At 37.3% G+C, this 27,781-nt stretch overlaps 1 protein-coding gene across 1 annotated transcript in view; it reads left to right on the forward strand.

Annotated features, from left to right (window-relative positions):
* The window catches only part of CNGB3 (cyclic nucleotide gated channel subunit beta 3), a 245,144-nt gene that overhangs the window by 213,689 nt on the left and 3,674 nt on the right, over positions 1–27,781 (forward strand). Inside the window, exon 17 of the mRNA XM_072734362.1 lies at positions 7,320–7,438. Coding sequence (XP_072590463.1) covers positions 7,320–7,438 — 119 coding nt within the window. The remainder of the gene's footprint in view (positions 1–7,319; positions 7,439–27,781) is intronic.

The following is a 27,781-nucleotide window of genomic DNA, read 5'->3' on the forward strand; positions in this document are numbered from 1 at the left end:
GAAAAGTTGTTAAATTCAGTTTTGTTTTTGCTTATCATTTCCACAAATCACTGTAGGAAACAGGAAGGAAAAAACTCATTCTATTGGCAGTTGCCTTAATAATTGAAGAAATATCAATTAGGACTAAGGGACTAAGTTTGCTGACCTGCCTATTCTTCAAGATGAGTCCTAAACATACTGAATGGGTAGTTTGAGCTATTTGAAAGAGTATTTGGGAATTTTCCTAGAATTAACTGTAAGAATTAATCTGAGTGTCACAATGCCTCTGCTAGCCTTGAATATATTCCTTCTACACAGGAACCCTGAAAATTTGAAGTACTCTCACTGGTTACCTCACTCTACATGAAGCTCTTGCATTTCTACACTTCCTCCAAATTAGTACATAAACCAACCACAAAAGCTTGGTTTGATCTTATTTTGCACATGCTGTCAGACCTTGTTCTCTGAGGAATGTCTACCTCATTTGAATGCTAATTAAACATGCAGGAAAGGCTTAAATTAGCCTAGAAATATGCAAGAAATCGTGGAAGTTTTGGTTCGTTGATTATGCCAGACCTCCTTGGAAAATTATTGAAATGATCATTAAAAAATAATTAAAAGTGCTGAACTATATTTAAATACCCATTATGTACTTCTACTTCCAGCCAATTGTAATAACTGCCTTTGAAAAATCATTCCAGTTCCTTAGAATACTTCATGAAAAGAATAAGGAATATGACCCTCTCATAATCATTTCTTCCTGGAGTATCTCTTGGAAAACTAATATTCAGACACTTTTTTTAAATAATTCATAGCTATTTTATTGGTTTTTAAGAGACTGGCATTGATACTGGATTTATCATTAGATATGATCTATCTATATATATATTCTAAAGTCAGATGACATAGGTGCTGCTAGTTCTAATGCTATCATCTGTCAACCTTATAAATTTGCTCAAGACACTTAACTTTTCAAGACTCTGCTACCAATTTTTAAATATCTTTGACCTCACTGGGATTTTTGCAAGAATTAAATGAGTTAAGGTCCATGAAGATGCTTTGCAGTTATAAAGTAGCATGTTCTGATATAGCAAATGCAGGTACTGAAATAAGAAACAATGTAAATATCAGATATTCTTATGATTTTTTAAAATACTATGCAAATGTAATGTGTTGTTATTAACATTGATATTATGGAAATAACTATAATAAGATCCATCTGTCTTGGAATTTCTACTTTGATCTATCTTTATGAATAAATACATGCTTAATATTCTGCACAATGCAAAATTTAAAAATACTTCTTGCATTGCAGTTAGGAGACGCATATTCTAGGCTTCCTTTTGCTTCTAATTATTGTCATAGAGCTTTGGCTAGTCAACTGGCCTCACCTGTGCCTTTATTTTTCTTACTATAAAATGGAAATAATAGTCTTCCCTTACCCTCCTCATAAAAGTAATGGGAAGATAAAATGAGAAATTCAGTGTCACAGATATTAACTAAGAGGTAGAGTCTGAAATTTAACCTAACAATTATAATATGACAAGAATTATTGTTCAGGAAAGGAACACAACCAGGGTGCTTGAGTGGCTCAATCAGTTGAATATCTGACCTTTGTGGGGCTCTGCACTCATCAGGGCGTCTCCTTGAGATTCTCTCCCTCTGCCCCTCCCCTCACTTGTGCCCCTCCCCTCACTTTTTTTTTCTTTTTTTTTTTTCTAAAAAAAAAGGGGGGGGGGGAGGGAAGAGGAATTAAGGGTTGTGAGTTGGAATATTATGTACATACTGACACAAAAGGTAACTTAGGCTCTAACAGATTGTTCAGGAGAATCTAAAGATACCTTAAGTTTTACGTTAATTTTCTATGAAGAAACTAAGATGGGGAACTAAATGTTAAAGACACAAGGAGTGTTTTATAACTTTTAATGAAGTGATCAGAAGTTCACTGGCTTGTTATAAAAGTTTAAAAAAAAAAACAGAGCATTCTCAGCATTCCACATCTAATTAAGGTTATGAGGCTAAATCTGGGCACATTACTGTAAGATGTCTGGCACAGGAATTCAGATCTCCTAACCCCAGTTCATCAAAAGAAAACATTAGAACAGAGAATCAACAAGATAATGATTAAGAAGAAAGCTACATAAATAAATCTTAAAAAGGGGGGTGGGGAGGAGAACAACCCTTTGTATTAAAGGACTTCAAAACTTCCCAGAAAATGGTTAAGCTATATTTCCCTCATTCATAAATGAGTGCCTATATCATAAGTCCTATGCTCGGTGCTAGAACAAAGTAAACATTGTCTCAGCCATCATATAACATAAACTATAATCAACATTGTTTAATCCTGAGTTAATTTCAATGTATTCTAATCTTTTGAAAACATGGCTAACAAGAATATTTAGTGAATACAAATAACCCAGTCCTGAGACTTTAACACAGCGCTTTTACAAATGACAGATCTTCTAAGCACAACATCTCCAAAGAAACGAGAGCTTTAAATGATACACTGGACCAGTTGGATTTTACAGGTATTCACAGAACTTTACATCCAAACACAGCTGAATACACATTCTTCTCAACTGCACATGGAACTTTCTCCAGAATAGACTGGGGTCACAAATCAGGTCTCAACTGATACCAAAAGATTGGGATTGTCCCCTACTTATTTTCAGACTATAATGCTTTGAAACTTGAACTCAATCACAAGAAGAAATTTGGAAGAAATTCAAACACGTGTAGGTTAAAGATAATCCTGCTAAAAGATGAAAAGGTCAACCAGAATATTAGAGAAGAATTAAAAAGATTCATGGAAACTAATGAGAATAAAGATACAACCGTTCAAAATACTTGGGATACAGCAAAAGCAGTTCTAAGAGGGAAATACATCGCAATACAAGCATCCCTCAAAAAATTGGAAAAAACTCAAATACACAAGCTAACCTTGCACCTAAAGGAACTGGAGAAAGAACAGCAAATAAAACCTACACCCAGGAGAAGAAGAGAGTTAATAAAGATTTGAGCAGAACTCAATGAAATTGAGACCAGAAGAACTGTGGAACAGATTAACAGAACCAGGAGTTGGTTCTTTGAAAGAATTAATAAGATAGATAAACCATTAGCCAGCCTTATTAAAAACAAAAGAGAAAAGACTCAAATTAATAAAATTACAAATGAAAAAGGAGAGATCACAACCAATATCAAGAAAATACAAACGATTTTAAAAACATATTATGAACAGCTATACGCCAATAAATTAGGCAATCTAGAAGAAATGGACACATTTCTGGAAAACCACAAACTACCAAAACTGGAAGAGGAAGAAATAGGAAATCTGAACAGGCCAATAACCAGGGAGGAAATTGAAGTTGTCATCAAAAACCTCCCAAGACACGAAAGTTCAGGGCCAGATGGCTTCCCAGGGGAATTCTATCAAACGTTTAAAGAAGAAACAATACCTATTCTACTAAAGCTGTTTTGGACAATAGAAAGGGACAGAATACTTCCAAACTCATCTTATGAAGCCAGTATCACCTTAATTCCAAAACCAAAGACCCCACCAAAAGGAGAATTATAGACCAATATCCCTGATGAACACAGATGCAAAAATTCTCAACAAGATACTAGCCAATAGGATCCAACAGTACATTAAGAAGATTATTCATCATGACTAAATGGGATTTATCCCCAGATGCAAGGCTGGTCCAACACTCGTAAAGCAACCAACATGATAGATCACATCAACAAGAGAAAAAACAAGAACCATATGATCCTCTCATTAGATGCAGAGAAAGCATTTGACAAAATACAGCATCCATTCCTGATCAAAACTCTTCAGAGTGTAGGGATAGAGGGAACATTCCTCAGCATCTTAAAAGCCATCTAAAAAGCCCACAGCAAATATCATTCTCAATGGGGAAACACTGGGAGCCTTTCCCTAAGATCAGGAACATGACAAGGCTGTCCGCTCCCACCACTGCTATTCAACATAGTACTAGAAGTCCTAGCCTCAGCAATCAGGCAACAAAAAGAAATAAAAGGCATTCAAATTGGCAAAGAAGAAGTCAAACTCCCTCTTTGCAGATGACATGATACTTACCTAGAAAACCCAAAAGACTGCATCCCAAGATTGCTAGAACTCATAAAGCAATTTGGCAGTGTGGCAGGATACAAAATCAATGCCCAGAAATCAGTGGCATTTCTATACACTAACAATGAGACTGAAGAAAGAGAAATTAAGGAATCCATCCCATTTACAATTGCACCCAAAAGCATAAGATACCTAGGAATAAACCTAACCAAACAGGTAAAGGATTTATACCCTAAAAACTACAGCACACTTCTGAAAGAAATTGAGGAAGACACAAAGAGACAGAATAATATTCCATGCTCCTGGATTGGAAGAATTCATATTGTGAAAATATCAATGCTACCCAGGGCAATTTACACGTTTAATGCAATCCCTATCAAAATACCATGGACTTTCTTCAGAGAGTTGGAACAAATCATCTTAAGATTTGTGTGGAATCAGAAGAGACTCCGAATAGCCAGAGGAATATTAAAAAAGAAAACCAGAGCCGGGGGCATCACAATGCCAGATTTCAAGTTGTACTTCAAAGCTCTGATCATCAAGACAGTGTGGCACTGGCACAAAAACAGACACATAGATCAATGGAACAGAACAGAGAACCCAGAAATGGGCCCTCAACTCTATGGTCAACTAATATTCGACAAAGCAGGAAAGACTATCCACTGGAAAAAGGACAGTCTCTTCAATAAATGGTGCTAGGAAAATTGGACAGCCACATGTAGAAGAATGAAACTAGACCATTCTCTTACACCATACACAAAGATAAACTCAAAATGGATGAAAGATCTAAATGTGAGTCAAGAATCCATCAAAATCCTAGAGGAGAACACAGGCAACACCCTTTTTGAACTTGGCTACAGCAACTTCTTGCAAGATACATCTATGAAGGCAAGGGAAACAAAAGCAAAATGAACTATTGGGACTTCATCAAGATAAAAAACTTCTGCACACCAAAAGAAACAGTCAATATAACTGAAAGACAACCTACAGAATGGGAGAAGATATTTGCAAATGACCTATCAGATAAAGGGCTAGTATCCAAGATCTATAAAGAACTTCTTAAACTCAACAGCAAAGAATCAAAGAATCCAATCATGAAATGGGAAAAAGACATGAACAGAAATTTCACCAAAGAAGACATAGACATAGCCAACAAGCACATGAGAAAATGCTCCGCATCACTTGCCCTCAGGGAAATACCAATCAAAGCCACAATGAGATACCACCTCACACCAGTGAGAATGGGGAAAATTAACAAGACAGGAAACAACAGATGTTGGAGAGGCTGTGGAGAAAGGGGAACCCTCTTGCACTGTTGGTGGGAATGTGAACTGGTGCAGCCACTCTGGAAAACTGGGTGGAGGTTCCTCAAAGAGGTAAAAATAGAGCTACCCTATGACCCAGTAATTGCACTGTTGGGGATTTACCCCAAAGATACAGATGCAGGGAAATGGCAGGACACCTGCACCCCAATGTTTATAGTAGCAGTGTCCACCATAGGCAAACTGTGGAAGAAGCCATGATGTCCATCGACAGATGAATGGATACAGAAGATGTGGTCTGTATATACAATGGAATATTCCTCAGCCATTAGAAACAACAAATATCCACCATTTGCTTCAATGTGGATGGAACTGGAGGGCAGTATGCTGAGTGAAGTAAGTCCATCGGAGAAGGACAAACATTATATGGTCTCATTCATTTGGGGAATATAAAAAATAGTGAAAGGGAATAAAGGGGAAAGGAGAGAAAGTGAGTGGGAAATATCAGAGAGGGAGACTACATGAGAGACACCTAACTCTGGGAAATGAACAAGGGGTGGTGGAAGGGGGAGGTGGGCAGGGGTTGGGGTGACTGGGTGACAGGCACTGAGGGGGGCACTTGACGGGATGAGCACTGGGTGTTATGCTATATGTTGGCAAATTGAACTCCAATAAAAAAATTTTAAAAAAAACAACAATCCAGTCCCTTCCTGAACCAAGTAAGTAAATTTATTGTATTCATGATATTATTTTATATCTCAAGGTAATCAAAATCCAATTCACTAAGACTTACAGGTGTTATTATCCAAATAGTTTGCCTAGTATTATACAAACTGGCTTATTTAGAATTTAACACTTTTTCTTCACCCAAATGCTATTTAGGTCTCTTGTAAGACATATTAATTTTTTTTGGATCTTGGAGTGAAAAGAGATGTTCAAAGGGTCCCACACAAAAAGGGGGGTCCCGCAGCCACCCATTAGTTTAGTGATTTGCACGATTCAACATAAAGTTACATATATAGCTTAAGATTTCTTATAGCAAAGCATATAGTGCAGGATAGGAATAAAAAGTTATATGTAGACAAAGACTAGAAAAATCAGGTGCATGCTTCCTAGGTCCTACTTCTGAGAGGGTCATAAGGACACATTTTTCTCTCCCGCTGTAGACCTAAAGAGAAAAACAAAATGTCTCCACTGAGGGAAGGCCATCAGAGGTCAAAGCTTGTTAAATGATACTGATCACATAGCTACATGACTAGCCATGATTCAGACTCCAAACCAGATACCAAATATACATCATAAATTTTTGTGTTTATATTAAACAATGTTGACAGCCTGGTACATCCTATCACACTGCCCCAGGCATACACAATAACACTATTAACCAGTGACTATGTGAACATTCCAGGAGCTTAGTTCTCAGGACTTGAACAAGTGTCACTGCCGTGGCTCCAAGAATCCCCAGAGATAAGCAAGACTGAGTAAAACAATTGATGCATTAACACTTTCCTTTCAATATGGAACAAGAAAAATAGCTGAAAGGTTTGCTGTGCTCAGACATCAATGTTATAGGCAGAAGGGTAGAGTTAGCCTTTGAATGGCTGTAGCCTATGCCCTTTTGATACACCAAGCACCTTCCTCAAAGCATAGCAGTGAACATCAAAGCCTGAGTGATTATGCTTGCAACCTCTTATTTCCTCTACCCATATCCATTCCTGAAACAATGTGCTGACTGAAACATCTTCACCTGTCCAGTGGTAGCATACAGTGCTTATATGTTGGGAAGTGTCACTTTCCTAATCATTTTTGTTCACATGATATGTGCAACCAATGTCTATAACTACCTCAAGTCTTAAGATCATTACTTTTACATTGATATTTTTTGCTTTCCTGCTTACATTTATTCCTCGTAAGAGCTTATATTTCTTCATTTGGGACATAATTGTCAAGAGTTAAGTGACTACCATTTCCTCTTTATATTTGGCATACAGGGAGAAATTGGCAAGGAAATGTATATCATCAAGCAAGGAGAAGTCCAAGTTCTTGGAGGTTCTGATGGTGCCCAAGTTCTGGTTACTCTGAAAGCTGGAGCAGTGTTTGGAGAAATCAGGTATTTTAAAGACACATTATAAGTATTGAAGTCTATTATTTGTCATAAAAGAAAAATCTTAAGTCATAAATAACTAAGGCTCCTGCTTAAACTTGGCAAAGGTTTTATTGTTCTGAGAGCATTGGTATAATGATTTTCACATTTCTACTTATCCCTTCTTCCCACAAAGACCTAGCTCATTCAGCTCTTTAGTCCCAGGACCTAATCAGTGCCTGGCATAGGGTAAATACCCAGTACATGTTGAATATGTATACATGTGAATGAATGCTGAAAGAAAAGGTTAGTAGTTGTCAGATTGTTAGAAAACTTAAAGTCGGGTTAAGAGAGCAATTTTGAGTAGGCCAAGGAAGTAAACAACACAATACAGGTCTTTTAGGCCATGGTAAGGAATTTGTATTTTACTCTAAATATAAATGGATACCAGTTGAGGATTTTAGGCAAAAGAATGATACAGTTTGAATTATGATTTCAAATGACCACTCCAACAGCTATGTGGAGAAGAGACAGTAGAAGAACAAGAATAAAATAGAGGAAACCAATTAAAAGTCAGTTGTAGTGTTTCCAATAAAATATGATGGAGTCTTGGTACTAGGATGCGGGCTCTTAAGGTGAAGAGAAGAGTGTACTATCAGGCAGTTATTGATATATCAATTTCAGAATTGAGAAAATTGCAACTTCAAGGCACCAATTATCTTGCCCAGGATCATATAGCTAATAAGTGGAAGAGACAACATTCACACCTGAGTTTTGTGGATCAGGGTCCAGTGATCTTTCTACCAGACCACAGAAGAAAGATATTTATCCAAACTCTGACTTCAGAGCCGCTAAGAAGTTATCTTCAGCATTCCAGAGATATGGATAATTTCAGATGACCTCATATTAGTGTATTTCCTTAGAATGTTGAAGCCTATTATTTCTCTGCTGATAATGTGGATTCTATTTTTTTTATTTTTTTTCTCCTTGCTTAAAATAGAATGGATACTCCTGTGAGGGTCCTACTTTGGGGCAATGACGGAAACGTTTCTCAGAATGTCCAATATTTTAGTCTTTTGCTTATTTTCTATTGCTTCTTTACTAGAAGTCCTTGCAAAAGTGAATTAATATTTTAGTGACTTAATAGCCACTGTAATCTTCAAGGTCATAAAACATGCAACAGTCTAATCTGAAGCATTACAGAAATTAATTAGCTGACCTCTCTCAAGGGTTGAGTACTCCTTGAAGAATAAAGCTTTATAAATACAAGTGTGTTAATTGCTGATATTATCATCACAGGAGGAAATACTCTAGGAATAGAATCCAGGTGCTGCTGAGCTGCAATTGAAAAGAATCTTAGGTTTTGACAGTAGCTTCTCAAATAAATCTATTACCACTTGGTTTCTAAGGCCAAATTGAAACCAGTAGACAAGGCAAGCTCTAAACTTGCTCAATAGTCTGGTTGGTTTAAAAAAAAAAAAAAAACAGCCTGGTTGGTTTAAGCAAAAGGCAGCTTTTTGTCTTGATTCTTTTCTTGGCTATAGTTGAGGAGAAACGGGATGTTCTGGCTCTTCCCAGATACCCACAGGCTTCACAGGCCCACAGCTGTCATACGTCCCTGGAACTCTTATTATTTATTCCAGTGATGGAGGCATGCCTGCCAAACATCTAGATACTGGAAAGATCTGGTGATGGTGTTTACTACTCAAAAATGCTGTGACCTTTGTTAAAATTAACTACATCCAGCACTATCATATAGCTTTTTAATGAACGTTCTTTTCTTTAAGGAAAAAAAAATAAGAAAGAAAAGAATTGAGGACTTTCAAGGACATTATATATTAATCTAAAAGAGCAAACCTCTGGCTAAAATAGATTTACAGCCTGTCATGGAGAAAACCCAGGCCACACTTCCAATTAATATCTGAAGAGTGCAGACACCCCACTTTTAATAGACAGACCTTGGGTCTGCCAAAAGGTGGTCTTATAGTAGTTCAGACTCCATTGTTTTCCTTATGCGTATCCTAGATGCCAAGTTTTATTCACCAAATGTATTTAACCACTTCCTATCTTCCTTCTGCATGTCACCATTCCTGAAACGCACCTGAACTTTTTCTATTGGTATTGTTATTGTGATTTTTTTTAAAGATTTTATTTATTTATTCATGAGAGACACACCGAGAGAAAGAGGCAGAGACACAGGCAGATGGAGAAGCAGGCTCCACGCAGGGAGCCCGACGTGGGCCTTGATCCCAGGTCTCCAGGATCACGCCCTGGGCTGGAGGCCGCGCTAAACCACTGAGCCACCCGGGCTGCCCGCTATTGTGATTTCAATAGAATTCCTTACTGGTTTCATATCTCTTTGGAATGTCCTCCCCCTGGAAAATATCTACTCACTCTTCAAGACTCAATTCAAGGGTCACCTTCCTGAAGCCATTTCTAACCAACCCCAAAACAACTAGTTGCTCCCTGTTCTATGCTTCCATACTATTTTATTCATGACTTTACTATGGTAGTTACCATTGATTTATACCTAATTTGTCCAGAGGGATCTCCCCAACAGATGAAGCTATTAAAACATAAGAATTAGAACTTTCCATCTTTGGGATGCCTGGGTGGCTCAGCAGTTGAGTGCCTGCCTTTGGGTCAGGGCATGATCCCGGAGTCCCGGGATGGGGGTCCTACATCGGGCTTCTGCATGGAGCCTGCTTCTCCCTCTGCCTGTGCCTGTGCCTCTGCCTCTCTCTCTCTCTCTCTCTCTCTCTCTCTCTCTCATGAATAAATAACTAAATAAAATATTTAAAAAAAAGAACCTTCTATCTTCATTTCACCAGCAGCTACATAAAAATAATAAAAATAATACAGTAGGCCAGTAACATCATCAAGGTGTCAAGGTAAGTTCTTCCTGACCTTGCTCCCTGTCATAAGCATAAATAAGAACTATTAGAAAACCAGACACCACTGAGAGAATCCTAGAACACATGGGTGAAGCTGAAACACCCTCTGCACCACAGAAACCAAAATATTGCATTAGAAGGGTAAGAGAAGTGACTACGCAGAGAGTGACCACATCGCCCCTCCCCAAGGCCAGCATAGCACCCTGCAGAGATCTCCCCAGAGCCTCCAGTTTCTCCACTGTGAAAAGAGAATCCAAGAAGGACAAACACTCCCCAAGCATTGTGGGAGCCCGTACTCTGATCTTTCACCACAGGAAGTGAAGGAGAATCTGTGAGTTTCAACTCCTGGGAATCTGGACTGTGATGGAGAAGAGGTGAGTGGCTTGCAAGAGCCAGCAAGTGGAATTCATACCTGCCATGCCCAATTAGTAATCCCACCCAGAAGCTTTGTAGAACCAAACTGGGAATGCACTCTGACCAGGGAACTCAGCAAAATGCAGATTTGTCTGAGTCTAATACTCAAACAAAGAAGTTTGCAAGCCTTAGGGCCCCATTTGCCCTCATCCAGGCAAGGAGCTGAATCAGTATGACCCGCCATGGAGAGTCTTTGGACCCATCTGGCCAGAAGGGCTAGTGACAACTCCTGGAAGCAGTGTGGGTAGTGGTATCCAAGGCAAGAGGTGAGCAGAAAGAGCTGAACACCCCCCCAGAAAAGCCAGTCCTAGGCATGGGGCATTCCCATGATAAGCACAGGCAGGGGGATTAATTCACAGTCCAGGCTGAAGGTAGCTCTCCTCCCCCACAGAGCCCGTTGAGGAAATTTAGAATAGCCTAGAGCAGTCCCTTTCCCTCCCACTCCAGCAAGAGAGCTAAGACATAGCCCCACTTGCTGTGGAGAGTGCTTTCTGGTCCCATCTAACCAATAAGGCTTGGAGACAATACCTGGAAACTGCGCTGGCCCAGTGGCACTCAAGCTACTCAATCAAAGTAGGCAGGCAGAGCTGATAGTTGGCAAAGCCAAGCCAATGGCCCTGTTCAGTTAGGGAACTTGGGGTGCAGGTTGGCTTGAGTTCTCAAACAATGATCTGTACCTACTTTAGAGCTGCTTTTCCTGGTGTGCTCAGAGAATCTAATTCACACCCCTGTTTATTGCTGACTACAGCCTTTAGTCTATGCAACTAGGGAACCCAACCAGAGCACGCAGGAAGCTACATAGCCCATTCAGCTTCCCTGTGTACAAGTGACACTTGAACAGAGAACATGGCCCAGAACTTCCCCCATCTAAAGAGAAAAATCAGTGGCCACCTAACCAAAGAATTCAGTACACACTCTGACCTGATTCAGGTCCCCAAACAATAAACTGGGTCCCATCCTGCTGCCGTGTTATATCAGGGAAGCTAATAGCACCACCTACTACTGAATAGTATACCCAGTCCAGGCCATCTAATAAACGGGACCAGAGAATCCAGGCAACCCTGGAGCCCATCCTACAGCTTCACTTGGATAGGAAACCAAGCCAGCAGTCCTGTCCAACTGTTCTCAGCCAGTGGCACAATCCCCCATCTCCATCCTTAGAATTTGAACAGTGGCAGCACATAAAAATTGACTGTAATAGCAGGACACACTTGCCCAAGGACATACCAGCAGACACCCAGAAACCCAAACTGAACTGACTAGTGAAGAACTGTCTCTGACAAAGCAAACTTACAAAGTCTGGAATTGGAGCCCAATTATTAAAATGTGCAGATAATATTGTAAGAACTCAAGGATCATGGAAAATCAGGTAAATATGACAACACCAAAGGAAATTAATAAAGCTCTAATAACTGATCCTAAAGAAACAGAGATCTATGAACTGTCAGACAAAGAATTCAAAATAATCCTTTTAAGAAAGTTCAGCGAACTACAAGGAAACATGGATACACGATTAAACAAAATTAGGAAAACAATGCATAAGCAAAATAAGAAGTTCAACCAAAGAAATAGAATGATAAAAAAAACAAATACATGAATTGAAAAACACAGTAATTGAACTGAAGAATTCAATAGACAGTTTCAAAAATAGATTCAACCACACAGAAGTATCAGTGTGATCTATGGGATACGACTTTGAAAATTACCCAGAAGAGCAAAGAGAAAAAAGAGGGGAAAAAGTGGGAAAAAGCCTACAGAAATTATAGGATACAATGATGTCTCGATACACTAACCCTTAATTGTTTTATAATGACCTTCTTTGTCTCCTTTTTACCATTTTTAACTTAAAGTCTATTTTGTCTGATATAAATATAGCTACACTAACTCAAAAAGATAACTACAACTTCATGTTCATTGCAACAGTGTTTACAATAGCCAAACTATGGAAATAACCTAAGAATCCAATGATGGGTGGATAAAGAAGTTATATTCATATATATGTGAATATTATTCAGCTATAAGAAATCTTGCTTTTTGTAATAATGTGGATGGACCCTGAAGGCATTATGCTAAGTGAAATAGGTCAGGACAGAGAAAGAAAAATATTCTATGATCTCAGGTATATGTAGAATCTTAAAAATAAAAGAAGAAAATATTCATTAAAAAGATTTGTGATTACCAGAGGCAGAGAGTGGGAGGAAAGGGAATTGGAGAAAAGTGGTCAAAAGGTACAAACTTCCACTTGTAAGATAAATAGGTACTAGAGTTGTAATAAACAACATGATAACTACAGCTAACGCTTCTGTGTGATAGGTAGGAGAGTTGTTAAGAGAGTAAATCCTAAGAGTTCCCATCACAAGAAAATTTTTTTCCTTTTTTTTCCTTTTTTCTTTCTTTTCTTTATATTGTACCTATATGAGCAGATGAATGTAAGTTAACCTACTGTAGTAACCACTTTATGATATATGTAAATCAAATCATCATGCAGTATGCCTTAAATTTATACGCTGATGCATGTCAATTGTTTCTCAATGAACCTAGAATTAAAAAAACTATACAATAAATATTGATTTTCATAGATATCCTGCCTCCTTTCAAAAATAATTTGTAGGTATAAAATTATATCCAGGATCCCTTACAGCATAATGTGAAGTGCCATGCACTGGGGCACCTGGATGGCTCAGTCAGTTGAGCATCTGCCTTCAGCTCAGTTCATGATCTCAGGATCCTGGGATTGAGCCTCAAGTCAGGCTCCCTGCTCAGTGGGGGACCTGCTTCTCTCTGCCACTTCCCCTGCTTGTGCTCTCTCAAGCTCCTTCTCCCTGTCTCTCTCTGTCGAATAAATAAATAAAACCTTAAAAAAGAAGAAAGAAAGAAAGAAAGAAAGAAAGAAAGAAAGAAAGAAAGAAAGAAAGAAAGAAAGAAAGAAAGAAAAGAAAAGAAAGAAAAAAGAAAAGAAAAGAAGAGAAAAGAAAGAAAAGAAAAGAAAAGAAAAAGAAGAAAAGAAAAGAAAAAAGAAAAGAAAAGAAAAGAAAAGAAAAGAAAAGAAAAGAAAGAAAAGAAAAGAAAAGAAAAGAAAAGAAGCTATGCATGACATGGTAAACAAGAATGGCAAACAAGACACAGTTGCTTCCCTGAAGAGCCTTACAAATAGATGAGACAAGAAAATAAAAGATTCCAATACCAGGTGGTGAAATATATGGATTGCATCCAATGATGGAGTATACACAAGATTTTAGAGTAGAAGGCTTCAAAATGACCAATATCCCCTGGATTTCTTGAGCTTATTTGGGAACTGAGGAAAGATTTCAGCGCTCCTCAAATGGCACATGCAGACAATAATATGTGCACAATGTCAATCCTGGTAGTCCCTACTATAGGATATATAAAGGATTATTCACATAATGCCTGTAGTGGTTGCATGGTGACCCCCACAAAGATACATCCATGCCCTAACCTCTGGAACTTATGAATGTAATCTTACTTGAGGATGGGGAAAGCCTCTTTACAGATGTAATTAAGTTAAAGATCTCAAGACAAGATCATTCTCAATTATCTGGATGGCCCATAAATCAAATGATAAGTGTCCTCACTTGAGACAGAAGAGGAAGACACACAGACACAGGAGGATGAGAGAAAGGCCATCTGAAGACTGAGGCAGAAATTGGAATTATGTAGTCACAGCCAAGGAATTCCTGGAGCCACCAGGAGTGAAAGAGGCAAGAAAACATTCTTCCGTAGATTCTTTGGAGGGAGCCCAGCATTCCCAATACCCTGATTTAGGACTTCAGGCCTCCAGAATTGTGAGAGAATACATTTTTATTTTGTAAGTCACTGGTTTTGTGGCAGTCTGTTAAAGCAGCCCTAGGGAAAAAAAATACAGAACTCCTTAAATTGTTAAATTTAAAATTTTTTACTGGGAAATAAAAAGGCATGCTTGACACCTCCCTCTACTCACCCTACATGGCCAGTGCACCTCCAAGACCTATCAATCTTACCTTCTTGGTATGTCTCCAATCATTTGCATCTTACCATCTCCATTGGTCCTGCTTTGGTCCAAACCACCTCCACCTCTCATTAGACAACTTTAGTGGCCTACTCTGCATCTCCTACTCCAGTACCCACATCTTCTGCAATCCAGTCTCCACTCTGCAGCCAGAGAGATCTTTTGGAAACCCACAGATATGATCATGTCCCTGCCCTTGTGCTTAAAACAATTTAATGCTTTTATACTGTTTTTAGGAATAAGAACAAAGTCCTTATCCTGGCCTACAAGATCCTACAGAAGCTAGCCACTGCCCACATCTCTGCTTCACATTGCACCCCACTCCCTGTGCTCTCTTTAGTTCAAACTTCAGTTCCCTGAATATATCACATGCCCTATGACCATGGGGAGTTTTTCACACATGCTGATACCTCTGTCTGGACACTTTCTCGCCTCCTTTACTTAATCTCAGCTTCTTTCAGAACTTCCTATTCTCACTACAGGAACCTCCCAGTTCTCCTTGCTGTGTGCTCTCGTCAGACTATATTCCTTTCTTTCTGAGAGCTTATCATTCTAATTATGTCCTCACTGGTGCATTTATTTCTTTGATGTTTTTCTTCCTCACTAAATTGTAAGCACCAGGACTACTGTGAATTGTAAGCACCAGGAATGATTGTGCCATTTGTGCTCTGCATCAGGATGTCCAGTGAGGGACCATACTCCACTCCTGACTCATGATCCCTCTTCTTCATGCTCTTCTTCATGCTCTTCTTCACGCACAGGTACTCTTTACTTTGCAAATGGGAGCATTTTTCTGGCCAGGCTTTGTGCCCATAGGACTGTATGTGCCCAGAAAAGCTACATTTTTCTATTTTGCACAAAGGCACAGGTTTCCAGGGACAATAGCAGACATCACATTTGGTTTGTTCTGCACTCAATTCCCAGCCCTTAGGGCAGTGCCTGGCCCACACAGTACCTAATAAATAGTTATTCGATAAATAAGTGAATCTAATTATCTTTCTATCTTTGCATATTTATTAATACACAATCATTTTTGTCATTAATATGCATATTCATTCAGCCTTTTGCCCTTTTCGTCAATTTTTATTATTAAGAATAGCACTGCTGTGTTTATCTTTATAAAATTACTTTACTTTTTCTCTTTGAGGTTTATTCCCAAAAGTGAAATAACTAGGTCAAAAGGTAGAAACATTTCTATAACTCTTGTAAAATATGGGCAGATTATTTTCCAGAAAAATTGAATCAATTTACAATACAACACGCAATGTATAGCTATTTTTCCCTACCATCACTGCTATTACTTTATTAATTCTCATTGGTTTTGCATTTTAATAGGTTGTTTTAATTTACACTCTTTCTAAATAGTGCCTGGAAAATAATAGGTCCACAATAAACATTTTCTAAATGAATTAATTTTCTATGGACCTATTTATTTTCATAAATGTGATTATTTATTTACCTTCTGTATTTCTTTTTTCACCATCCTTTTTTCATCATATGTAACACATTATTGAGTAGAATTTAGGCATTGATGTATTTTTATATTTTTTTATTTAAATTCAATTAGCCAACATGAAGTACATACTTAGTTTTAGATGTGGTATTCAATGATTTATCATATTTATCAATGATATAACACCCAGTGCTTACATCATGTTTTAGATAGTGTAATCTTCATTTAAAATATTTAAATTCTAATGTTTCACTGGTTTTATTGGTCAAATCATCCATTCCCAGGATGCTTTTTTGATATTTACTTTATGTCATTGTGAAAAGGCCAGATTTTTGAAAAAATAATTTTAAACTTTTTTCCCTCATGTTTCCCTATTTCTCCTGAACACTCAGTTTTTAAAATAGGAGTACCAGAGAATACTTCTAGTTCAACGATGTTAATTCCATGTTCTTACTCTTCATCAGACTAATTCTCTTATCGCTTACCCCTCGTGGCCTGATGCCACCCTCAGCCCCTTTCCCTAAAGACAGAAAGAGCAGCTTCACTAGAACATGAGCAAGGGTAAGAAATCTTGGTTAATATTGAGAAAGAAAATTCTTCATTTGTTTTTTCCTATCGCAAACCTGTAAATACTTTCAGTATTAAAAATACGTATTTGTATTTTCACTACATCCTTTTGTAGACCATCTCTTAGATTGTGAAGCAACTTTTTACTTAAAGCAAAAAGGAAACCTCATCTAAGTTTCACAATATTCCTGTGAACAACTCTATTATCAGTACCATTATTAAAACATGTATTCAAATATCCTAAGGATACCTCCTAAAGTAACTTTGTCTGGTGTCTCTAATTCTATGAAAATCAAGGTTCCTTACCACATTTGGAACAGCAGAGATGAAGTCCAGATTCTAACAGTCAGATGTTGACGTAGCTTATCATGCCAGCCTGACCAGCTTCCTCATTTATTTTTTCTAAAGTCCATGGGCAAATAAATATGTGTCATTAAAATAACACCAATGACTTCATTGGCAGCAATAGAGTTCAAGTGTAAAGAAAAGGTCTCTTGATTAATCAACTCTGGTCTTACATTTGAATTTTAACAATGAAACTCATAGTATATGTTGTCTAATAAGTTGATTCATGAATTCTGGACCTCAGTTATTATGTCAATAGGTATAGGTAAGAACTTACATCACCATATTAGTGTGGTCATTAATATAGGTCATTGTTAGTTATTTTGACTCCAAAAAAACTCTTAGATAAGCTAATATATAGTATGTTTGATATGGTATTTTTAGCCAGAGTATAAATTGAAGAGTATTCTCCTGAGCACTTGAAAGTATACCAGTAAACAGGGCATGGAATAAAATGTACATATTATTCTTGTTTTCCTTTCCACATCCTTAGAATCTTTACCTAGATTCTTCATTGTTCATCCACCTCCTCTGAGGCCAGAGGAACTCTATTATCAAGACCTGCTAGGGGAAAAAGGGCTTTGGGGTTTGTATCAGTGAAATCTAAACTCTCTAACTTTGATGAAAGTCCACACATACAGATTTGTCTCAAGCTATTAAAAAAAAAATTCTAGGCTAACGTGTGTTTGCCTTGCAGTGGTTTTATGAATATCAAAGTATCTGCAAAGAGCAAGCAGCTTGGGCAGAGGTGACACTAGAACATCCTCTGATATTTGCTCACCTACAAAAGTTTTGTTAGAATTTATTTTTAGTGAAGTGGTAAAAATTTTCAAGCAACGAAATGTTTTCCAATAACAATGAAAAGGATAAAAGAGTATCTCAGAAAAAAGCTACACAGATGATCTAACCTCCTGCCCTCTGAATATAATCCACTTGGAAATTTGCTTAATGAGAACAGACATTTGAAGTTTTAATCTCCCACTCAGCATTTCCATTGACTATACTCAAAGAGAGTTTTATTTCTATTCCAGGAAATGATTCTACACAGAAAAAAAAAATGCTTTTAAACCAAAAATATCTTTATTTTAGGAAACATTCTCATTTTTTACATTTAAAGCATTTGCCATTTGAGGTTTTTTTCACAATTTATTAATTTATTTTAGAGAGAGAGAGTGCGAGCAGGGGGAGGGACATAGGGAGAGGGAGAGAGAGAATCCCAATCAGACTCCCCACTGAGCATGGAGCCCGATGCAGGGCTCTACTTTACAACCCCAAGATCATGACCAGAGCCAAAATCAAGAGTCAGACACTTAATGAACTGAGCGACCCAGGAACCCTGCATCTGCCAATTTGAACTGCATTTACCTTTTTAAAAAAACTTTATATGAGTTTGCATCCCAACTCTACAACTTACTTATGAGCTGTGTGACTCTGGGGAAGTTACTCAGCTAAGACTTCATTTCTTCATCAGTCAAAATGGATTAATAATAATATATAACTATCCCATAGGGTTGGAAAGCATTATATGTATTAATACATAAAAAAGAATGTAGAAGGTCCCTGGGTGGCTCAGTCCGTTAAGCATTGGACTCTTGGGTTTAGCTCAGGTCATATCTCAAGGTTGTGAGATTGAGCCCCGCCTCATGCTCTGCAATGAGCATGGGGCCTGCTTGAGATTCTCTCTCATTCCCTTTCCTTCTGCCCCTCCCCTACTTGCACTCTCTCTTAAATAAATAAAATCTCTTTTCTCTTAAATAAATAAAATCTTTAAACGAAATAAAGAACTAAAAAAAAAAGACCTTAGAAAAATACCTAACTCATAGTAAGCACTCAAAAATATTAGCTAGTAATATTACTGTATTTGCTACTCTAACACCCATCACCCACACTTATCCCACTCCTCGATTATAAGCAATTAATGGATAGATGTTAATCATCTTTATAGTCAGAGAAGTTAGCCTTATATCTTGCTCATTATGGAATATGGCCTTTCTAAACACTCCTAATTTACCTCTAATTTCTCTTTTGCTTTTCAATTTATACAGTGAATGCCTTACATTCTCCCACATGATAGGCTCTAAGGCATAATGTTCTGTACAATCGCAAACTCATAAAAAAGACTATCAAAAGTCCAGCTGAGAAAAGCAATGTTTAAGGGGATTATTTGTACTGTGTATATTCTAGGTGCAACAAAGAGAAAATAAATTACCTGGAACACATCATATTGATGCCCCTCCTCACCTACAGAATTATTCTTACTGAAGTGAATTTTAGAGTGACATGCAGCCTTTACTGAGGACCATATGACTGTTTTAGCAAACTTGTTTTTGTATCTATCATAAAAATATGAGAATAGTGTTCACCATTTATATGTGGTCTCTCTACTAAGCCCATTAAGAGACATTTTTATCTGCCTTAAAGCCAAGAATTCATCCATTTTTATGGTATAAAAGACTTAGAGTCAAATTTGAAGCCCTCTTATAGCAAAGTTTGCATTTTTGCACGAATCCCATTTAATGTTTCCATTCTTGTTTTTCTTTTGCTCTTCCATTCAATTTATGCCCAATTCATGCCCCCTCTGCATTCTACTTATTTGTGTGAGTGCTTTCTGGATACACTAGCTCTGCTAAAAAGTGTGGTGCAGGCTGTGCACTGCACAACTCCAGTTAGCTCCAGTCACATAGTCTATGTATGCAGTGCACAACTTATGATGCCATATGTGGCAACTCTGGAAAAAGGCTGAGAATAAATGACTGACTAAGAACTATCTGAATATTCTAGCTCTCTGTGATTTGTATATATCATATATATATTATATATAAATTATATATACATACATACACATATGTGATCTCCATGTTACTATTTATTTCTGCATTTACAGAGTTTTGCACATATAGGTTCTCTCATCCTGAATATACCTTCTCTTTCTGACAGTCACACAACTGGTTTCACTTACTTATCCACACACTAGTGCTATGTATAGTACTACTAGTACTATGATGGTTAATTTTATGTGTCAACTTAACTAGACTAAGAGATGTCCAGATAGCTGATTAAACATTATTTCTGGGTGTGTCTGTGAGGGTGTTTAGGAAAGAGATTAGCATTTGAAGAGATTGAGTAAAGAAGATCATCCTCACTAATGCAGGTGGGATCATCCAATCCACTGAAGTACTGAAAAGGCGAAGGAAAGGCTAATTCGCTCTCTCTGTTTAAGCTGAGACATCCTTCTTCTCTTGCCCTTAGACATCAGATATCAACACTCTTGGTTCTTGGACTTTCAGGCCCAGACCTGGATTTACACTAAAGCCTTCCCCCTAATCCCTCTTAGTCCAATTACACCACCAGCTTTCCTGGTTCTCCAGCTTGCAGATGGCAGATTGTAGGACTTCTCAGCCTCCATAACAATTCCCGTAATAAATCTCCTCTTATGTATATCTGTATATATCCTATTTTTTCTGTTTTTCTGAAGAACCTCAAGTAATACAAAGTTATATTTATTATAACTTGTTACAATTATATACTACAAATTAGAGTTTAAAATTTTTCAGCCAGGGATGCCTGGGTGGCTTGGTCGGTTAGACATCTACCTTCAGCTCAGGTCATGATCCCAGGGTCCTGAGATTGAGCCCTGAATTGGGCTCCCTGCTCAGTGGAAAGTCTGCTTCTCCCTCTGCTGCTCCCCCTGCTTGTGTTCTTTTTCTTTCTATCTCTTTTAAATAATTTTTTTAATCTTTAAAATATTTCAACCAGGGATGTGGAGAAAGGAGAACCCTCTTACACTGTAAGTAAGAATGCAAGCTCATGCAGCCACTCTGGAAAACAGTATGGAGGTTCCTCAAAAAGTTGAAAATAGAGTTACCCTATGATCCAGTGATTGCACTACTGGGTATTTACCTCAGAGATACAAATGTAGTGATCCGAAGGGGCACCTACACCCCAATGTTTATAACAGCAAAGCTCACAATAGCCAAACTATGGAAAGAGCCCAGATGTCTATCCACAAATGAGTGGATAAATATGTGGTGTATACACACACACACACACACACACACACACACACAATGGAATACTACTCAGTCATCAAAAACATGAAATCTTGCCATTTGCAATGACATGGATGGAACTAGAGGGCATTATGCTAAGCGAAATAAGTCGATAAGAGAAAGACAATTATCATAGGATCTCACTCATATGTGGAATTTAAGAAACAAAACAGTATCATAGGAGAAGAGAGGAAAAAATAAAACAAGATGAAATTGGAGAGGGAGACAAATCATAAGAGACTCTTGATCATAGGAAACAAAGAGGGTTGCTGGAGGGGAGGGGAAAAGAAGGAGGGCGTAACTGGGTGATGGACATTCAGGAAGGCATGTAGTGTAATGAGCACTGGGTATTATATAAGACTAATAAATCACTGACCCCTACCTCTGAAACTAATAATACATTATATATTAATTAACTGAATTAAAGTGAAAATTTGAAAGAAATGTCATGGAACTATACACTTAAAATGAGTATAATTTTTAGTATGTAAATTATACTTCCATAAAGCCATTAAAACATCATCTAAAATAAATAAATAAAATTTCTCAGCCAGGAATTTTACCTAATAACACCTTCTTCATAATTAAATACAAAGAGTCTATAAACACCTATTTCTCCCTAAAAAAATCATATATTAGGTAGTAAAAGATGGCCTTGTTTCCTAAAAGAGTGATTAAGTAACCTGCTTAGAAATACACATAATAAATGGCAGAGTTCCGTGGTTCCAAAGTCTGTATTATTTCCACAAAACCATACCAGCCTTTAATAATTATTTTGCCATACTTTACCTCACTGCATTGAGTACATGGTAGGTGCTTAATAAATACTTACATGATTGAAGTGAAAATCAAAAAGATCTTTAAGTTATTGTCTAAGGTCACAGCACACAGAGGTGGATCTAGAATTAGAATCCATTCCTTTTTTCCTGGGCCATTGCTCTGTTCACTATTTTTTGACCTAGAGACACTTACCATTAACCTCAACTATTTATCCTCTAGTATGTGCTCTCAGAAACTATATGGGGTTGGAAATATTTAGGGATCTTCTTACTAAGCTATTTAATGCATGAAACTTTCCATTGGTGGAATGCTGGAGAAGCATTTTGTGGACAGAAGGGGGAAAAAAAGAGGCTATTTTAAACGTTGCTGAGAGAGTTTGGGCAAAATCCATCTGGCAAACAGACTATTTCTTCCGTTCAAAAACTCATCAAGCACTCTAAACGTGTAACCTGTAGGCAAGTTTAATTAAAGCTTGAGAAATCTCAAAATAACCTGACATTTAAATATGTTATTTCCATTCTGCTCTCATTGTCTGACACACACAGAGACATTCTAGGCCCAAATTAAGCTCCCCAGTGCCATCCAGCCCTGCCTAACTACTGGATTACCCTATGCACAAGGCAACAGGAATGTGAATGAAATGAGCTCATTCTATCATTGTCCTTCAAGTACCAACATTTATTTCATAGAAAGACAGGTAAGAAGATAGATAGGAAGTTGGATGGATGGATAGATAGGTAGATAGACAAGACAGATAGATAGGCAGACAGATAGGGTAAAATTCATTTCTCTTCCTTAAAAAAAGAAGGTGAAAGCAGAGCTTGTCTTTGGGAGAACCTCAGGAAAGGACTAAAGAATAAGTTTTTGGGAGGTGCCTGGGTGGCTCAGTCAGTTAAGCATCTGATTTTGGCTCAGGTCATGATCTCAGGGTTATGAGATCAAGCCCTGTGTCGGCTCCATGTTGGGTGTGGAACCTGCTCAAGATTCTCTCTGTGTCCCTCCCCCACCCTGTCTCTCTCACTTTAAAAAGAAAGAAAGAAAGAAAGAAAGAAAGAAAGAAAGAAAGAAAGAAAGAAAGAAAGAAAGAAAAATAAAAAAGAATAAGTGTTCTTGCCATGGAACAAGAAATTTAAAATGTGAAATCACCGAACAAAATAAGTAGTCAACATTTATGGATTCCAAGTATCTACTTTCTGTCTTGAGGGAGTAATTCCATTTTTAAGTGGCCTGGATAGTCCTGGACCTAAGTTTAGTGAGAAGTGCAGATAAGAGGCTGTTTGATGCCTCAGTGGCCTAATAACATTAGGGGTTTTTTTCCTCTTTTTTTTTTTTTTCTGCCTTCTTTAGTTTCAGCTGAGCATTTCATATGATTTGACTTTCTCTCCTCTCTTAGCATATCAATTATACTTCTTTTCAAGACATTCTAGTAGTAGCATTAGAGTCTGTGACATACATTTTAAACTAATCTAAGTCTACTTCACAGAATGCTACCTGCAGAGCAGAAGCCTTACACACTATTCCTAATTCTTCCCTAGTAGCACTTAAGACATTGACATCATTCATTTCATTTATCCATATGCTATAATCACCCAATGCATTGCTACTTTATTATCTAAAGTTATCTTTTAGATCAATTAAGAATAAGAAAAACAAAGATTTTAGTTTTATTTTACCTCTATTCCTTCTCCATGTCCTTCCACTTTTTTAGGTAGAATTTCTAACTTACATTATTTTCTTTCTTCCTGCAGAATTTCTTTCAACATTTTTTGCAGAGTCGATAACTAATGTTGAATTCCCTCTGCTTTTGTTTTTCTAAGAAAATCTTTGTCCTTTTTCACTTTGGAAGGATAATTTCACTGTACATAAAATTCTAGGTTGCTTTCTAATTTTTTTTTACTATTTTTAATTTTTATTGAGATATATCATTGGCAAATAATATTGTGTAAGTTTTAGGTGTACAGCATATTGGTGTTAGAAATTCATATATAAAAAAAGAAATTCATATGTATTGTAATATGATTCCCACTATTGCATTAGCTAACCACTATCATGTCACATAATTATAATTTCTTCTTTGTGGTGAAAGCGATTATGATCTAATCTGTTAGGAGCTTCCACATATATTTCACTCCCCTCTCTTGCATGGCTTCTCATGAAAAGTCTGCTGATTATTATCCTTGTTCCTCTTATAGGTGTTTTGTTCCAGTCTCAACCTATCAATGACCAGTGTTGTGATTGGACAGGCCCTTGTGGTTTTTTTATTAAGGTTGTAAAATGCCCTTCAGCAACAACCATCAGGAAACCTTGAAAAAATACAGGTTAATTACTTAGAAGACCTGGAAAATTACATAGCCACCTGGAGCTACACAGTGGAATCACAAAGAAAGAAAGAGTGTACAGGCCTGGGGTTGTGCTTTTATTGGGGCTGAGAATGGGGGCCCAGGATTTTGTGGTCTCACTCTTCATTTGTGAATTTAAAACATAAGAGCAGGAATTTAAAGTATGTGAACTGAAAAAAAGTGGCACAATGGTCACTTATCAACCAAGTCTCTAAAATAAAAAGAGCTTCAGTGGGGGAACGCAGCTTAGTTCTTTAATTGGGTGGCTGACAATATGTTTAAAATAGGCATATTTAAAGTGGAAGCGTCTTTGAAATGGCAATCAAGTTTAGTTCAGGCACTCGGATTTCAAAAAAAGTGATGAAACCTAAGTGTCAGAGTTTATACTACAATAGGTAAGATGTTTCCCTCTCTGGCTCTTTTTAAGATTTTCTCTTTATCTTTGGCCTATTACAGTTTGAATAGAATATGCCAGGAACTGTGAGGTGGGGAGGGGTGAGTATTTATTGTGCTTGGTAGTCTCAAAGCTTCCTGGATCTGTGGTTTTATGTCTGTCATTAATTTTAGGACCTTCTTGGCCATGATGATTTCAAGTATTTTTTCTAGTATTAGAGAATTGTATGCTTTATGTATATTTTATGTATATGTACAAAAGATACATATCTATTTATGCCTTTTGAAATTGTCCTGAAGTTCTTTATGTTTGGGAGCAAGTTTTGGGGGTTTATTCATTCTTTTTCTCATTGTATTTTAGGCATATTTGCCTAATTTTCTAATGACCTATCTTCAAGCTCATCTATTTTCTTGGCGATGTACAGTCCACTGATGAGCCCAGCAAAGTCATTCTTCATTTTTGTTACAGTATTTCTGATTTCTAATCTTTCCTTTTGATTTTTGCCTTAGAATTTCTCTCTCCCTGCTTACATTTCCCATCTGAATATTCTTATATGATCCCTTAACATATTAATCAAAGTCATTTTAAATTCTCTGTCTGAAAAATAAATAAATAAATAAATACATAGATAGATAGATAGATAGATAGATAGATAGATAGATAAATTCTCTGTCTGAGAATTCCAGTATCTGTGTCATATCTCAGTCTGGTTCTAATGCTTTCTTTGTCTTGTTAGGCTGTGTTTTTCTTGTTTTTTTTTTTTAAGTGTGCTTTTTAATTTTTTGCCGGAAGCTATGTATAATGTAATCCATAATAAGAACTGAGGTAGATAGGTCTTTAGCATGAGGTTTTATGTTAATCTGGCTAGGAGTTGGACTGTGTTTAATGTTAGATGCAGCCCTAGGTGCCAGAAGTTCCAAATTACTCTAAAATGTCCTTGTTTCTATCTCCCTTTTGACTTTAGCCTTCCCTAAGTATATTTCCTCAGAGAAAGTCTGCATCCTGCTGCTGTAATCCACTGTTATTATACAAAAACCCCATTGCTACAGTGATAAGATATGGGGGAGATCTATAATCTTATATTTAAATTGCAGTCTTTTAGTGGATCTGTGTCCTGGGATGTGACCTTTGCCAGTGTTTCTTTTGTTTTTCATTCTCCTTAGGTAAGACAGGAAGACTAGAGAGCCCTGGGATGGGAGAAACACTTCAGGTGGCATACAGTTCTGATAGTTTTTTTTCCCTAGATAGCAGCCCTTTGTTATGGAGAACAAATAAGTTCCGGGTGTATTTTATAATGATTAATCATCCCCTTCTGCTGCCAGAACCATAAGCAGATCTTTCTTGGCTGTTAACCATGAGAATATGGTGGGATTCCTCAAGGATAAACTCATACAGATATCGGTTTCCCCATAATTGTGACCCTCAAGAGTTTCTTGATAATCCACCATTTCAACCTAACCTAAATGGTAATTAAATTACCATTTAAATGTTTGTACCAGTTATAGCTCCAAGGCTTCTGTTCCAGTTAAGTAGGTCTGGCTGTGGCTTTCTGGATTCACCTATTTCTCCACATTTAGGTAGGAATTTACCTGCAACCCCAGTTCTCTGATAAATACAAGAAAAGTTATTGGTTTCCAGTTTGTTCAGCTTTTTTTGGTAGTAAGAACATAGGTGATAACTTATGAGCTCTTAATGTGTGACAGCTAAAACCCTGTTAGTTGCTTATCAATTAACAGCCAGTCAGAATGTTCTCTTTTCTGCAACAGAGAAGCACATACTGTCTAATACAAATCTTCAGGCATAGGACCCATGCAACTTCTCACACTTCCCCCTAAAGGCAGGGCTGTGAAAGTATGAACATTCATTCTTATTGCCAAGTTGCTTTCTGTGTCCTTTTTACCCCTAGAGATTGTGTTTTTTTTAATGTGAGGCTTTTCTATTCTCCTCTCTCTTTCTCTCTCTCTCTCTCTCTCTCTCTCACACACACACACACACACACACACACACACACACATACACACACAAAGGAAAAGAACACAACTATTTTTTCCTAACTGGTGGACTCCAAGGAATTAAATCTATTGTATTATCTTTGCACTAAAAAAAAAAAAAAAAAAAAAAAAACCATTTAAATTTGTCCTTTCTTGTCTTGGTTTTAAATACCAACCCTTAAAAAAATAAAAATAAAAATAAAAATAAAAATAAAAATAAAAATAAAAATAAAAATAAAAATAAATAAATACCAACCCTTATTTTCTAGATTATTGGTGAATGATATAATTTTTAACCATTTCTAAAATTCATTCGTGTGTTCATTTCTTCACTAACTACTTGTTGGTCACTTCCCAAATACAAAATGCCCAGCTGTGTCTCTAAAAAATGTAAAACCCAGGATTCACTGACTTTTCAAGTGGGACATTGTATGTGAATGACTATACTACAGAGCAGTTTGCGATATTGAGAAACAAGATGATTTGAGAGTTAAGTAGAAGAGATTTGATTCACCAGATGTAACCAAGGCATCATTAAGATTTGATGTCAGAGTTGTATGAGTTGTATCAGACAGGACCCAAGCAGAAAACAGAAGGTACACTCAAACAAGGTAATTCCTTTTAATTAAGGCATTGTTGACAGACACCAATAGAAGGAAACTGGAAGAAAAATCTAAGTGATCCAGCAAGGATTGGTGATGCATCCTGAAGCTAGCAATGGCAAGGGAGTCTTTCTACAGCTAGGCCTGAAGGGAACAAGAGAAGGGCACACTCCCAGAACCAAGAAAGGGGTGAGCATATTACTACAACTCCACTGTAGAATCCTACTTCTAGAAGAAGACCACATATCAGGGCTGTAGATTTTGGTAGAGAACTGTAACTACTGCTTACCTAAGGTCTAGCAAGGAATGAGCAAGGGAATAAGTGCTCCAACACCACACTCCTCCTGTTTCCAACTTCTTACTGATAGTTCTCCTTGGCTGCACTCAAATGGAAGTCAGAGGACAAGCCTACAGAGGTCGGTTTTCTGGGAGCAAATAGGAATGGGAAAATGAAAAGTGAATATGAAGGAGCAAATAGAGGATACCCAGTCCAAAGAGACTTTGCACTTCTGGAATCTGGGATGAAGAATCCCATA

This window comes from Vulpes vulpes, chromosome 13, assembly GCF_048418805.1.
Source record: "Vulpes vulpes isolate BD-2025 chromosome 13, VulVul3, whole genome shotgun sequence".
Taxonomy (NCBI): Eukaryota; Metazoa; Chordata; class Mammalia; order Carnivora; family Canidae; genus Vulpes; species Vulpes vulpes.